Genomic DNA, 16,587 nt, shown 5'->3' with positions numbered 1-16,587 from the left:
TTCCCAGCTTGGAATACCCAAACCTTTTACAGATACAAGCTGAGAACCTAGCAAACCATTCACTTATGTGACTATAAGATAACTTCATAATGATGGGTGGTAAAATTTCATTGTAACTTTAGTGGTATTATTTAGCACACATGCCAATCAGTCTAACAGCCACAGGACAGTAATATAAAAAAAGTTATTTTGAAGTAGGTGAATCCTTCTTTTGTCTTCCATTAATATTGTATGTATCAGCAAAAAAGTTTTACCAACAAATAAAGGCATCAAATAGTGCTTTGATTTTAATGCTGTTATTCTCAGCAGGCTGAAAAAGATGCAGTACAGAAATAATGCGTTGAACAGATCAATGGTTACATGTGCATTTTAAAAATATAAATATATTATGAAGTTTTCTGCAATGAATAAAACAGCTTATGCCAAACTTGTAAACATGAAAAGAAATGTATCTACATCCAGGAACAAAACAGGGGTATTCAAATACCAGCTACCTACCTGAAAATACATCTACTAAATACAGAGGGTCTTTGACTCTCCGAAGTCCACATATCAAAAGAAACACGTGTAGATTATCTGTATCTGTAGGAATGTCTGCAACAAAACATTTCAAAAATCTGAATGCAGATAAAAAAGTTAACTCACTCTAAATCGTTTCATGAATAAGCACATACAATGGTAACAGCAGTATCAGGGTGGATTCTGAAAAATTCTCATTATTGTTCCCTCTGTTTCTTGCTCTCACATTAATCCTCAAATCAACTCAGTGGAGAACTTAATCATGCATATCATTCTACAGTGCATATGAGTTCATTTCAAGAGGCAGTAAATGTGCAGGATTTGGAGAAATAAATTGGTAGTCAGTATTCTTCAACACCAGGAATCAGCTTTAACTGACTGGGCAACTATACAAATCAGTGTGTTTCTCAGTTTTTCTACCCATAAGAATAAATGTGCATTCATATAATAATTCAACACCTGTTTCAAGAATATTTTGAGGCTTGATCAAACACAAATTGTTATAAAAGATCAGCTAAATGTCCAATAGTTATCTATCCCTACCATGTCAATACTACTACATAATATTTAACCAGAAGTTAAATTATTGCAAAGCATTTGTTTTAGCACTATTGTAAAGAAATACAAATAAGAAATAAATAGGATTTTTTAATATGATAAATTTATTTTGGAAAAAATCTCAACATGTTCATTTTTAACATCGAAAATCCCTCTTGCAAATACACCACAATAATCCACAAAAAAATATTTTGTAGGCTATCTTAAAAAGGAAGGTCAGATGTATGGTATTGCAGTTGCCATTGGCTATATAACAGCACAATTAATTCAGAACACTTCTGGAGAAGGGTCACTTAGTGATGAATTTTGGTAAAATGTGTTTATGATAAAATAATTCAGATGTGCTGAATGAACACTCATAACAACATAATTTAATAAACTCTAGAGAGGTTGCAATGTTCTTCTCTGATTTACTGTACAGAACAAATTAGCTTGCTGTCCTTCAGTTCGTGTTTTTATTGAGCTCATGGCAAGGATGGATAACATTATCTAACACTAGTCAGCTGAACAAGGATCATCAAGCTGTAGCTCTTCAGGGTGTTTGTGGGACATTAATGCATCGGCCACACACTGGGACTACGTCACATAGCTACCAGGAGGGCTTTGCTGCATGGTCAGATTTTCTCTTGATGGAACTGGTGATTAACAGAGGAAGGCAGCAGGATGGTTGTGATGGCTCTGCCATCCCCTGATGCTGAACAGTGCAGAGCTCCCTTCTCTGAGGCCTCCTCTTCCCTTTCACTTCCACCCTCCACCAGCTGCAGCAGCACCTCAGCTGCTATATGGCGTGACTGAATTGCTGCGGTTTGGAATTTGAGATCACCCAAACTTGGTACCAACTTACATTTCTTTACTATGTTGTATTACTTAATGCAGGGTCTGCTCCAGGCCCTGGAAAAAACAGTAATGTCTCTTCTTGTGTCAAGGGACTGGCTTAATGTGAGCTTTGCAACAAACCTCTCTATAGCAGGGGGTAAAAGCCAGAAGAGTGGTGAATACTCAGCTACTATTACTTATAAAATTAAAATCCAGTTCAGGGACTTTTAAATGCTCCCTGTCACAGGGTTCATTATTAAGTCAGTTCCATTTAACTTAAACAGCTTGAGCTGTCAAGAGTGGCTGCAGCAGACACGGTAAGTAATATTTTACTGGTTATTGGACCAAGAAATAATTTGTAATTTATAATACAGAAACATTTGGATTGAAAAACCCATTCTTCTCGTGCAATGGTCCATTAATACTATTTGTTTTTAATACATGCAGCAGTGGTCTCAATTCATGACAAACAAATTACTATAACGTCGACAAAATTGAGATTACATTTTAACTATCCATATGGCACAAATATTCATTTTACATTATGAACTCCCACCTATTGATGTTCAGCTCTGGCTATTTTGGAACAAGCTTAAATTTAGCACTGAAGGCTCAGTGAGACAGTAGTGAGAAATCAGGTCTCCCTGTTCTCACGTAGAGATTACAATTATTGCACTCTTGATCTGACAGCATCCTAATCAACATTAACCATGCTTAAAATAACTGCTTCTTATCTCTTAACATCTTTTTGTTTCTATCTTAAAACTTTCAGTCTTTTCATTTTATTAGACAAGGGTTTAAAGTGCTCTAACAATGAAAAGCCCTAACAGACCAACTCTATGCAGTCCTGATTATCATTCTGTTCCCCGTACAAAAAAAAACTTAAATCAAAACAGAAATGTGGAACAGGCCCTACAGACTGTAATTACACTTTGAAATTTGGATTTTTCCGTTCAGATCCCATGGCCTTTAAAGGTACTTCTCCCAAGAATTTCATGACTAACAGTTTAATTATTTCACTAGTGAAACTACCTAAAATAATGTTCATTAAAGAAAATAGTCTACTTATTTGATTTATTATTTTGAATAGACATTCACAAGCCTGAATTGTAACTGGCAGATTACCCCCTTCATGAAACTTTAGAAAGCACTACTTCACTATTACGGAATGTTTCTCACTTTCCTCTCAAATAGCAGATATTGCACACACTGCACTAGAGATTGAATCCTGCACAGCATTTCTAAAAGCTGTCAAAGAAGGGCTATTCAGGAAAAGATTTGCCTCTGCCACTCAATTTAGTGAAGTGAGAGTCAGTTGTAGTTTTACTTTATTGTATGCTGTAGATCTTAGTCATCACCTAATTCATTTTTACAGGCAGACTCTCACCAACTCAATCCACTTAGAAACATATAAAGACATTCCTGACAAGACTGCATTACCAGCACATCGCAGCCACTGTTCAGTGTTGGAAGTTTACGCATTCTCTGTCTACTTAAGAACAAGCTTAAGAAGCACCTGTGTATTTGTTAGTTTTCTGCTCATTCACCGAAAATGGTTAGATTTACACATCACGATGATGCTTGTAACGTTTTTTTTTTTTGTTTTGTTTTTTTTTTTTGTTTTTCTGACCTGTTGCTCTCTCAAGCCTTGTCAGCACCCCTACTGTGAGAAAAAAAAATACAGCCCTTTGTACTAGAAAGCAATCATTTCAGTATGTCTTCTCCTCACGAGAACACTAACAAGGGGGACATCTTAACAGAATAACTGCAGTAGCTGCCTTTTATAGCCACCAGCTGGGTGAAAACTGGTATTTGAAAGAAGACATTTTTGATTTTTCCTGGAGCATAAACAGTTTCAGTATCTGAGTTTTTGCTATCATTCTGTCTTTCCCAAATAGGCTACTTAATCAGATGTAAGACACAACAGCCCCATGTGATTCATTTCTGAAATGGAAATACACCGCTATGGCGCAATCAACTGATTTGCTGTTTTGATACATTCACTGTGTCGCTGTGTTGTCTGAATGACATGCAAACACCCAAATAACAAAGAAATGCTTGTCTCTCTTTTTCCCGGTTTCTGTTAGTGTTACAAAAACAAGGATTTGAAACAGCACAGTGTGCTTCATTATCTCCTAGCTCATGCATCCTTCTGTTTGCTTTGCAAAGCAAATATAAAATGGAAAGATTTGTCCATACTCACTTGCAAGAAAAAAAAAAAAAAAAAAGACTGCATTTTCTGAAGTATGCAGCCATACTTCAAAATCACTATACATTGAATGCAAGTCTTGCCACTGTAATCAACATCTCCTTCACTGACAAAAATAATTGTTTAATATCAGCAAGAGATTGCTCCTTTAAGTGTGCTTTGGTAGTATTCATCTATGGCTGTAGTCTGACTTGTTAAGTTATCCTTATCTATAAAAAACAGCTGTACGTTGGCCATGGCCAGTCTTGAGCGTGCTTAGCAGGTTACCTCTTTAGCAAGATGTGAAAGGTCAAAACAACAAGAGTGATTGATAGGATTATGGAAACTCATTCCTCTCGTCAGCTTGACAGTATGCTGACCTGATATACCGCACAGAACTACAGGGATGGTAACAAATGAACTGCAGGTGAGCTGAAATGAATCAGCCACAGTGGCAGATTAAGACTGACACGGAACTCCCACAGTCATGCAACTCCTTTTTCATGATAGATCAGAGTGGGTATGATGCTGCTCACCTCTGAAACACAACAATGCAGCATTGGCACATGTAATTTCAGAGTGGAATTGCATGATCAAAACAGTACCCAACTGCTGTCCTAGTGTAGCTGTTGCTGATATTGGAATCTGGCACAAAATGCATTATCTAATAGATGAAATGTGATTAATAATCAGGACTTGTGTCCTCCTGATGGCTGTGATTCTGAGTCATGGTGTGCCCTAGAGAATGTTTCTCAAATCTAGACTTACCCATCTGGATTTACCCATTCATCTGCAAGCAGACTGAATCCTTGACACAAAACAATGTTTAATTTTTACTAAACTGCTTGGAGGTCTTTAGTTACAAGACAGAATGAGAGAATGGACTATATTAAAAGCATACAGTGAAAAACATCTTAATAATACGACACTTTCCTACTGAAGCATGCTGAAGTTTGTTATTTAAGATTTCATTGGCTTGGTTTGTTTTTTATCTGAAATTGTATAACTGTTTGTCACATCCACCATTTTTAGGAAAAACAGTAATTTTACTATTATGATACACTATGATAGTTTACACTTGGGCCTTTTAAAATATCTGTACTTAGATGCCAGGATAGCATAGCATGAACACAGGCAAACAGCATGAAAATCAGAATAACTTCTAAAGCATTAATAAGGACATCATTTTTCTGAGAAAGTCAAGAATAAGTAGAGATGTTATCCAAATAGATTTTGAAAGAGTAGATTCATTTAACTCCATGCCTCTAGGTACCATCAGGAAAAAAAATGTGGTAATCATAGATGTACAGTTAAAAAAAAATACTGCAAATCTTTAATCTTACTGAAAAGCTGCAGACCTCTAAGTGAATGAGTAATATCAAGCATTAGCTTGCTGAGAGTTACAGAAGCAATTTGAGACCATCATATCTTAAGTGACCTATTTTAGAATCATACAATCTCCTGAGCTGGAAAGGACCCATGGGGATCATTAAGTCCAGCTCCTGACTCCACACAATGCAACCTAAGAGTTTCTTACCACATGCTCAAATGTAGAAAATAAAAGTATTTTTCTTACTTAAAGTTCTTTTCTGTACTTTTGTAGGGTGTTTTCAAAACATCTGCTGGGTAGATGAGCTTTCTCAGTTCGTTAGTATAGTCTTTGTTAGCAATCTCCTTCTGATCACGTGATGTCTGTGTTTATTAGGGTTTACAGCTTCACCCACATTCCACTGAGATCAAAAGGAGCCTTTCATCAAGGTATGAGGACTCTGTGATCTTAAATAGCTATATCGCATCCTTGAGCTAAGTTGTTAAAGAAGATCAGTGTCAGTTTTTGCATTTTCTTAGACCGTCTTGTAATTTCCTGTCATTCAGTTTTCAGTAAAAGCCAAAACTTTCATTGCCTCTCCAAAGTCTACAGACAAGCATCTTAAATTGCTAACAAAACTGATATAGATTCCTAGATTATAAGGTCAGAGAAAACCATTTTGAGTATGTGGTCTGACCTCCGAAGCGACACAGGCTGTAGTACTTTCCTAAATAGTCTCGAGTTACTAAATAAACTGAAAAGGTTGTCTTGTTGAAGTCTGTGTTGGAATTTAGACTTTTTTTTTTTTTTTTTTTTGCTTTGGCTACTGTTGTTTGCCGTCTCTCATACACATAAGAGAAACACTGTGAAGCTGATTGTAACTAGAATGCAAAATGTCTTTAAAACCCCTCTTTTTTTTTGTAGATTTCACCAATAAATATTTTAACAGCCAGACACTGAAAATAATGCAGCTAGCACACGGCAACTATGCAAATATCACCTCTGAAACTCTCAAGTCTGCTGCTGAGAGTATGAAAAAATACAAATTCCATGATTTTTGCATTAAGATGGTATTAACACCAATAACGACAACAGTAAAAAAACTTTTCACAGCACTGCTTCAGCTTATATTAGGCAGTTACCATTTATGTTAGCCACACAAATGATCAAATGGAATGTACAAATGTAGTGGGATTGCTTAGCTTTTGATTCAGTACCATTCACTTTTGGGGGCTAGGTAGGAAGTCTCTGACAGTGAAATGTATTTGATGCACTCTGCCACTCACTGAATCTGCCATTAAATTCTTTTGGAAGCCATTACCCTGACTTAAATAGACTATTTATATAGCAGTGTGACATTTAACGTCAAGCAAATGGTATAGGTTTTCTGTGACTGAAGAATTCAGTACAAAGAATATCCATATGATGTGTGTTCTATAAAATATAAGTCTTGAAATATTCTGAAGGGCCTAATTCATTTTAAAGAATAATTCCACAATGTATGGAGCTGATCACCAAGGATGTTTAACATGGATAGCTCAAATGCACTGTAATTTGCATTGTAGGGCATGTGCAGTTTCTTTACATTCAGTCCTGGGAACCCCATATCTGATATAAATTCGAGTAGACTGCTAAAGATATAGGCAAGAGTTATCTGGAGAAGTATTTCCCCAAAAAATCATTAATTGCCTTTAGGTATGGAATAGATCTTCATGACAAAAGTGTGAGTTTTTCATTTGTTTGTTTTAAAAAAGATCATAAATGCCAAGAAGTGAATGAGATTGGACAGTTTTATCTGCATAAAAGGATCTTTTCAAGTGCACTTCATTGTGCAAGCCAGCATTATCAAAATAGTATTCTTCTGAGCACAACTGCCTTCTATTTTTTTTTCCTACTGATTGCTCCGCATTAGGAGAATTGTAAATATTTCAAACACCTTGAAATTGCAAATCCCTAGAAAAGCAATTCAGTGGGAAGTTCTAATAAGTGCAAAGGTACAGTCAAGAACCTGCCTCCATGTGCAATATTAAGAGAAGTGGAAATTTTAGCTTGCCACCAGAGATGGAAACAGAGACAAGACTGATAAAATAAATGAGTTCCAGATTCTTTTCAGTAGTGCCCTGTGACAGGACAAGAAGCAAAGGGCACAAAGTGAAACATCGGAAGTTCCACCTGAATATGGGAAAACACTTCTTGCCTGTGAGGGTGACAGAGTACTGGAAGAGGTTGCACAGACAGGCTGTGGAGTCTCTTTCTCTGGAGATATTCAAAACCTGCCTGGATGTGACCCTGTGCAATGTGCTCTAGGTGACTCTGCTTTGGCAGGACTTGATGATCTCCAGAGGTTCCTTTCCAACTTCAACCCTTCTGTGAGTTGAAACAGTCATAAAAAGAAAAACAAAACCAAACCACTGAATAATGTGATGCCAGTATTCAAGCTATTATTTCACAGGCACAAGTGTTAGAGTTGCATTTTAGTTTGCTTTTCATGTACTTTATGAATTATTTTGCGCTTTTGCATTAGTACACATTAGGCAAAAGACCGCATCTAATAGATTAGATGATATGCACTTAGGGGGAGCTCCCCCCTCCCTGATCTGTTGACTGCACTTTTAATCATAGATTAGTTAGACATGAGGTCCAATCAATGCTAGGGCTGTGCTAGCAAGTGACAAATCATTTCACTTCAGAAAACTATTAATCTTAGTGGTGCTGTGCTTGTGGGCCATGATTTACTGAGAACAAAATGACCTCACAATGCTCAATTTAAAATTAGACACCCGTTTTGAAGAATGGTGCACATTTACTGATACGATAAAGCAATTGAATAGTGAGGATTCATTAGTAACAGAGGGAAGAGCTGTACTATAAGAGATCAGATTGATGACTATAACACTGAAATATTTTTACCACTGTAAAATGCATACAAATTCTTTTGGGGAAAGGCAGCTACATTAAAGTATTTAAAGTATTGCCGAGATCAGGTGACTAAATTAGGTCATCTGCCTTACATGCCGTTACATGAGTGAAAACGGAGACAGACACTAGATCAAGACCAAATATTAAAACATCAAAACATTTTTCCCTTCTTCACCACTTTTTCACTTCACCTGCAATTCTGCAATAGAAATCCTCAGTTTCTATCACACAGCTGTGAAGCACAGCATGGCCAGGTATTGGTGCTTAGGTGTAACTAACTTCCTAGGGGATACTGACCCATACCATGAATATTTTATCTTTTGATGCAATTCAGTACTGGACAAACCTGCAGTCGAGAGACAGTCTGAATAGCTTACTGAACTGTGAGAAGTGTGTGATTGATGTTCTACCTGAATCTAATATTTTTAATTTTTTATATCATGAGGCCATTTTATTACATAATCATTTAACCTTCTCATTCTAAAATTCTTTCAAGAATGAAATCTATTAAGCATAAATATGGCAAATACAGAAAAGTGAGTAATACCTGCATTTTGTAGAAATCTATACCAGTCAAATGTTTCACTGGGTGTAGTCTTGATTCCTGTGTTGAAAAAAAGAGAAATGCAACTTGTTTGACTGGTCCCTATATGCCTGAACTATGCCTCTTAAAGTCTTGCCCTAAGAAAACCTATTTCTCTCAAGCACACTGAATTCTATACACAGCTGTTCACACCTCAAGCTTTCCTCTTCCCAACAATTTCAGGTTGCCTGCACAATCCTTCTATAGTAATCAGATTGAAATGGAATTGAAAATTTCACACAATCACGCTGTGTATGAACCACTTTAGTAATCCACAGAAATAAGCCCCTTTACACCATGCTAAATTTGGCCTTGTAAAATCTACATACGAGATACTGTTTTCTGAAGGAGATGATTATTCCAAAACAGATACGGTTCAGCTCAGACTCAAGTCATTAACATAAGGCAAAGCAACTAAATTAAATCAATATCAAAAATATATTTTAATATTATTTGTTTTGCCTTAAAGATTATTTTAATAATGAAATGATTTTAGTAATTTATTTAATCTCTTAATTATCTATTATCTCATAAGAAGCTTAAATACAGAGTAAACATGAATTAAATACACCTCATTGAGTAATTTCAAAATAAATTTCAAAATTTTTTTTTATTCTTTGAAAGCAAAATATACAAAATGCAATAACTTTTGGAATCTGTAGACAATTACTTTTAGATAAATTAAACTGAGAGCTGTAGATTAAGTAAACACACCTAAAAGGCTGAGGAGAATGTTCCTTAGACTACTCACTTAAGTAATATACCCTGATTTAGATACTTGCTGGGTGTCATTACTCCAGGAACTCAGCCTATAGCACTTAAAGAAATTTAGAGTTTCATAGAGTAATCATTTATCAACTTGTGTGAAATCAGAGTGAGGGTCTAATACAAAGGCCACTTACTTACATATGGAGAAAGCCCCTTGTTACCCTATCTTTCAGATTCCCACTGTAAGGCATCTGGAAAAACTTCTTTTAAAAGCACAAAATGAGTTGAAAATTTAGTCTATGAGAGTGGAATACTACCCCAAATAAACTCAATAGCAAAGAGCTTGACTTCAGCGTAGCCAGCACTTCAAACCCAAGGCCCATTTCAGCGAAACATTTCTGAAGCAAAGAAGATAGATACATAAACATACAGGTACTAAATATATTATCCAAATCAATTGAATGCCTTAGTTAATATTTCAAAACTCTCACCTTGAGTTTGGACATATATTTTCTTCCTAGTATCTGGCTTTAAAGAGAAAGAGAAGAAAAGTGACTCGTAGTGCATCATAAAAGATCTGTTCAGTCTTTTAAAAAAATCTAGTAAAACAACATGCTCATCAGTGTGATTTTCTTTCAACTATTAAAAAAAAAAAAAGACCATTAGAAAGGAACATTTTAATAAGACCACAGGCAACAAAGTCAGGAATTAAAATTACATTTACTCTGAACATTTATAGTGTCAATGAATCCATTTTGTAATTAACACAATTACCAGATTAGTAGAAACATGTTTTTTTTGTTTAACCGTAGTTTCTCAAAATCATTAACCTGCTTATGGCATAGAAAAAGAAAACACTTCCCTAGAATAAAAAAGATTTTAAACTACAAAACAGCCCTAGCTCCCAAACACTCTGGTTTTCAAAGAAAAAGTACAGCTGGTCTCAGAATCACAGTTACATTTATCCGTAATAAAATGTTTAAACACATCAGGCATGAAACAAGCCCTACATACCACTAACCTTTTCGAAGATTGCTGTCAAATATATGTAGACACTTGTCTAGACGGGAAAATTGGCCAGTACTAGGTATTGCAGTATATTCCCAAATAAGAATTGCACAATAAATTATTTTAAAATAGATACAGTAAAAGGGGTAATTGCTATATTTCCAAAGTTATTCCTGAAGTGCTACTACACTAGTTATTTATGTGACTAACTAAGTGAGTTCTTACTTCATTATCTTTCTATAACTCCAATCATGAATTTGTGGAATGCTACTCATTTTTTTTTCATGAAAACACAGAAATAGCCATGGGATCTTTCCAAATGGGGAAACAAAACAAAAGCAAACAAACAAAAAAAACCACTCTTCCCCTCTAGCAAAAAAAGCATAGTTTCTCTGAGCTCAAAGTATTCGCGAAAGCTTTGTGTTCAGACAGTTCCTATTTCTTTTAAAAGCTGGCTGCAATGCCTGTATAGGAGTAAACCAAGGCATTGGTCAAGTCGCGTATTCTCTAATAGATTTGCTCAATATTACCTTGGAAGTTTCAGTTTGAAATTACATTCTTTCAAGCAGTTCTAGTAGCTATTGCTTAATGTAGCATCACAGTGGCCCAAAAGGAACAACCTTCCCTAGAGCACCAGTCTTTGCTGTCTTTGGGCTAAAACCAGACTCCTCTTTAGTGCCCGTTTCATCATGTACAGACACCCAGTCCCTTAGCAGGCTGTGACTCTATGAGTCACTGACTATTTGTCTACCACAGCTCTTTCTAAAGAGCAAATAGGAAAAGGACTCTCAGACTGCCACCCCAACCATTCCACTTTTGAACATATGGCTGATACACAGATGATACACTACTGAATTCCTCAAGCTAAGTATTGCTATGCAGCCCTGCTTCTTAATGTGGAAAGCTGGTGGAATGAATAACACAGACAGAGTTAAACAAAGTAGAGCATCACCTATACTGTCGGATCATGTCAAGCTGCACGTTAGTTTTCCCTTCTCCTCTCCCACCCCCATTCCATTCTTAGCAGCAGACTGCAGCTTGTGAAATCACACCTGCAGGACAATGACTTCAGGAAGGAAGAGAGCTTGTACTAGGAGAATGAGAATTAATGCAGAAACAAAGTGCTAAAGCAACCAAGTCCTGAACCAGTCAGCTCAGGAAATAAGAAGTCAAGGAGCTGACTTTTTTTTTTTCACTTGCAAAGATTTTGTTTTTTTCATTTCAACATTTCTATGTGACTGCCCCTACAGTTCACTGCTGGGTCATAACAGTCTATTTTAGTTACTAAAAATGAACTGGAAAAAGAAAAATGGAAAAAGAAATTGACAGAAAAGAGGTCAGAAAACTGAATAATCATCAACAAGCAGTTCACAGGAGGGGAAGAGGGCAGTTTCTGAGAATCAAAGTGAATTAGCTACATCACAAAACCTACATGAATAAGCAGGAAATCCATTAATAAATGAAGTGGGGAAAATTTAATGCTGTTTATGCTACAGTAGAAGATTAAGTATATCTTTCAAAAGCCATATGAACTTCTGTGTTCAAACGATTTAAAAAATAAAAAAAGATGGTTTCATAGGTTATTTTATTACTTAACATTTCCTCATCTTTCTCTTACCTATGAATAAGTAGCACTTTAAATTAAATTGCATTCTCCAATCCTAAAAAAAGCCTTGCAAATGATGGAGACAGCACTGCAAGTTAGAGGCCAACTGCAAAATTTTAATTTGCAAGACAAATGGAAGAGCTGAAATTCAGAGCTAAAACACAGATGCAACCAAAGAAAATGTGGAAAGAAGCAGATGGAGCAGGGGGCAGCTTAAGCCAGCCCTTCCTCTATAGCTGACACACTGCATAATTCTGACTTTGGTGGGTAAAGATGTGGTCTAAGTTCCCCAAAACCACTAAGTTTCAAAAATAAGCTGAAGTTAAGCATTTGGTTTCATGCTCTACTAGACCCGTAATAGCTCTATGGTGAGTAAATATATTCCTGCGAGGGTTTAGATCATCAAGAAGAAAAGAGCAGGAACATTGTTTAACCTGGCGTAGAGATGTATTCACACTTTATAGATCAATTTTATATTTTGTTCTTTATTTTAAATAGCAGTGGGGAGAGTGGAAAAATGAAATGGAATACTAATAAAACTGGCTTAGGTAATTCTTATGCACCACTTTTACACTATTGAAATAAAACACTGACCATAAGCACGGGATCTTTTACAGTATTTTGCACTTACTTGGAATACAGATTATTACAAAAGCTATATCATGTACTTCATAATTAAAGGCAATTTATCCAATGTAATACAAAAGAAGTAGTTGGAAGATACACCCCTTAAGCATAATGCTATTGCTTACATGTCTGTAATTTAAATTATTGACTGTCTAACTAATAAAGCACACATTACAGGAATAATGTAGTTCACATTAGGGTGAGTTAATATGTAAAGAGTGTTGATATTCTGTGAGCTGTGATATGGTAAGACGTATTTATGTTTTTCAGTGTTTGAAAATAAATGTATGGCATTTGCTCTTACCCTTTATACAAAGATACAGTTGTAAAAAGAATTCAAAACCTCAGCATTTACGACACAACTCAGCAGGTGATATTTCAGTTTAGGGCTTGACAGACTTGCCTCCAGTTCCCTGTCTGCCACAACCTTCTCCAAAACACTGAACGAGTCTCCAACCAGGAGCACAAAGGTGTTTAGGTAAAATCAACTAAGTCAAGTTCTTAAAAACATAAGTGCTGATTTCAAAATGATTTCAAAGTTAAAGTTTGCTTCTCCTCCTTATACTCTGTTAACTTTGTCTTTCCTGTTTACCCATCATGAAGTTAATTGTAGTAACTATTAAAACCAAGTTATGTTTATAATGTAACTACCACATCCTCTATGTGCATAGATCAAAAATCAATTCATGCTGAAAGAAAGCATTAAAAATTAAATTGTTGTGTTGTCCAGGCTCCACCTCTCAGTGATTTTCTTTAGGCAAAGGTGTATTAATTATTATATTATGATGCAAATTAAAACTGAAAAGATATCCAGCAGTTAGTTTCTACTTCTTACATTTATTGTTCATCACAGACTCATAGAATCTGCTGAGTTGGAAGGGACCCATGAGGATCATTGAGTCTAACTCCTGACTCCATACAGGGTAACCTAAGAGTTTCTCACCTCAAATATAGAAAATAAAAGTATTTTTCTTACCAATACTTCACAAGATAAGGTGAGTGGAGCTAATAGCTGGCAGAGGGTGGTTCCGACCTCTTTTCATCCCAGTTATGTTGCCCCTTACTGACAGCCAGTTACTGATTTCCCGTCACTAGCCTTGATGCTCATTGCAGTTCTCTGTGATCCAGTACAAGACTTTAGGCAACAAGTTATTTGGAAAACTAACCTCACACACACACACCAAACAGCTGAGCTAACAAGCCCTACTGCCTCGTGTGGAGTGTGGATTATTTCACAGGTCAGCAGTGCTGTCTCACACTACCCAAAAGCACTCCTTGTACTCAAATGACCGGCAGCTCTTTATCGTCTTCCTCCATTCTTCAGAAAACAGGATTGAGCACTGCCTACTTCCAGGATTTGTCTCATTTTTTTCCACTGGAAGTCTGCCATGAATTCAACCACAGAAAGGTGAAAAGGCTGATCCAGTCTATTTTCCAACCGGAGCATCAGATACTACCAATAACTACAGTGAATGTCTGAAGTAGACTTGCAGTACAGTAGACATAATTGTAGCTACTAAATAAAGAGAAAGAGAACCAAAACATATTTATTCTAATACTGTAGTCATGGTTTCTGGGAAAAGAATGAATGTATAGAAATAAACCAAGAGATGAAGGGAATTCTATTTGCTGTTAGACAATCTATTTTTAAAACATATAACCTCTAGGTATCAGTTATTATATCAGGAGTTATTTTCAAAAAACAATAAGGAAATGAAGATAACGTTTTTGAAATTACTTAATTATCTTACTATTTCAGGGGCTAAATAAATAAATAGATAAAATTAAAACATTAATTTAACTCTACTCTCCTCCTAAAAATGATATATGCTTTTTCATTTACTCTTTCTCTCCCTTAAAACTTAAAGTCCTGTCTTTATATTTCAAGATCAAAAAAGAATATTAAGAAGCTCAACAACAGCAGTCAAATTAGGTAAGCCCTGGATAAATCACTTGAGTTTTTTATCTTAAAACTGTCTGAACTCACACTTTAACTGCATGCACAGCACATTATCCAAGCAAGCATGTTCACCTCACAAGGAAGTGCATGAGGCAACTGCACTCATCTTGTACAGCACTTACCCATTATTTAAACAGTCTGTGGAATAAATTAAACTAACTAGTTGCAAAGACCTGAGATCAATATTTGCTGAGAGACTGGAAAATTAACCCTAAGAGCTTGATCCCAAACTCATTGAACTCAATGGCAAAGCTATCAATAACCTTCAGAAGTGAAAGATTTGGATTTAGCACATTTAAGTACCAAGCACCCAGTGAGCTTCTGGGCCCTTACAAAATATGACTGGTGTCAGTAAGTCTATATGGAAACAAATGAGTTTTTGCATTGCTTACTACCAGTCCAGGATTCATTAAGTTAATACGAAGTTAATATGAAGACTTTGTATTTACAGACAAGGGGATTTATGTTAAACACTTTTTATAATAAAACAGCATAGCAGCTCAAATATTTTGACTAATTAAATGAGGTTATCAAAGAAACTCCATTTGAAAGGTCTTTTGATTTTTTCTGTATGTACTGACGTTTCTCTGCATGAATATAATACTCACCTTTAAACTAGATTCACCATAATAAAATATCTTCCACATGGATAATATATTTGCTACTAAAAAACATTTTACTGAATGTTTTTCATTCTGCTGAACCTGAAAATTGATAGTTAACTAATATATTCTAGGAATTTTAGTTTGTATTATTACTCTCAGTTCTTTGCTGGCTAAATAACCCCCTTCGAATACTATGCCAAATGTATTTGACCACTATACTGTTGGATAAAAATAATTGTATTCAGTATTTTTCCATATATCATTCAGCAATGTCTTTCAATCTGTTTCTGGAAGCAGAGATGACTTTTTAAAAAGTTGTGCTATTTATGTGCTATGTATCTCTCAAGGCCTAGTCAGTACTGCTGTGCATCACATACTGCTGGGCTTAGCATAACTTCAATTTTAGCTTTGCAGTTCACATAAAGAAGTTCATCCAATTTCTAGTGTTGATAAAAGAAATATTTTCAAATTATTCTTCCAAATTCTTTATTGTAAGTAAAGCTGTTTAGTGGAATTTTTTCAACATAAAGTTTATTAAATGATGCAGAAAACCAATATATGCATATGGTATCAGGAGAAGCTCAAGATAACAATGCTTAATTTAAAATGTTACAGAGAAGCACCTCCTAAACTGCTGTATACTCTTTTCAAATACTAAGCAGCTTTTAAATGCCAGATCTATCTGACCTGTCAAAGTACAAAGTGCTTCCTCTGAAAGAAAAGAACAGGAATAGAGAATATAAAGATTATTACAATTCTCTAGCATTATTTAGTAAACATTTTAGGAGAATGCACAGTTGCTAATACTATAATGATCACCATCATCACATAAACATACCCACTCTGTTGCTGCCAGTTCCTTCATTTTCATCGTGAAAGCCACTGCAAACCTAGTTAAATGGACAAAAATAGTTGGGATCATCTACTTAAAGTGTTTGAACATAACAACAGAGAAGCATTTCAGAAGAAAATATTTATAAGAAAGATGAGCAGAGGCTTATAAAAATAATTATAGATGGAAAGACAGAAAGCAGGCTTTCTATTTGTTTTACCAGAAAACACTGGTAAAACAAATGGTATCTCCAGGCTTTAAATGGATTACAACTTGGAGCTCTTGTGGAGTTACAGTGATGATTTCTTAAATATAGGAGAAAACCCAAATAATAGGAACATCCTGTAGT

The 16,587-nt window shown here is 35.6% G+C and overlaps 1 protein-coding gene across 2 annotated transcripts in view; it reads right to left on the bottom strand.

Moving 5' to 3' along the window:
* GLT1D1 (glycosyltransferase 1 domain containing 1) overlaps window positions 1–16,587 on the bottom strand; it is a 56,976-nt gene that overhangs the window by 22,869 nt on the left and 17,520 nt on the right. For both annotated transcript variants that reach the window (XR_007159132.2, XM_048051139.2), the window contains exons 4-7: window positions 16,245–16,296; window positions 10,092–10,128; window positions 8,857–8,913; window positions 499–594 (exon numbers count right to left, since the gene is read on the bottom strand). Coding sequence is in view for 1 of the 2 variants with exons in the window: in XM_048051139.2 (XP_047907096.1) it covers window positions 499–594; window positions 8,857–8,913; window positions 10,092–10,128; window positions 16,245–16,296 (242 nt within the window). In the remaining variant the exon portion in view is untranslated. The remainder of the gene's footprint in view (window positions 1–498; window positions 595–8,856; window positions 8,914–10,091; window positions 10,129–16,244; window positions 16,297–16,587) is intronic.

The sequence above is a fragment of the Anser cygnoides genome, chromosome 17, assembly GCF_040182565.1.
Source record: "Anser cygnoides isolate HZ-2024a breed goose chromosome 17, Taihu_goose_T2T_genome, whole genome shotgun sequence".
NCBI classification, from domain to species: Eukaryota; Metazoa; Chordata; class Aves; order Anseriformes; family Anatidae; genus Anser; species Anser cygnoides.
This window is presented reverse-complemented; position numbering and strand designations above follow the sequence as displayed.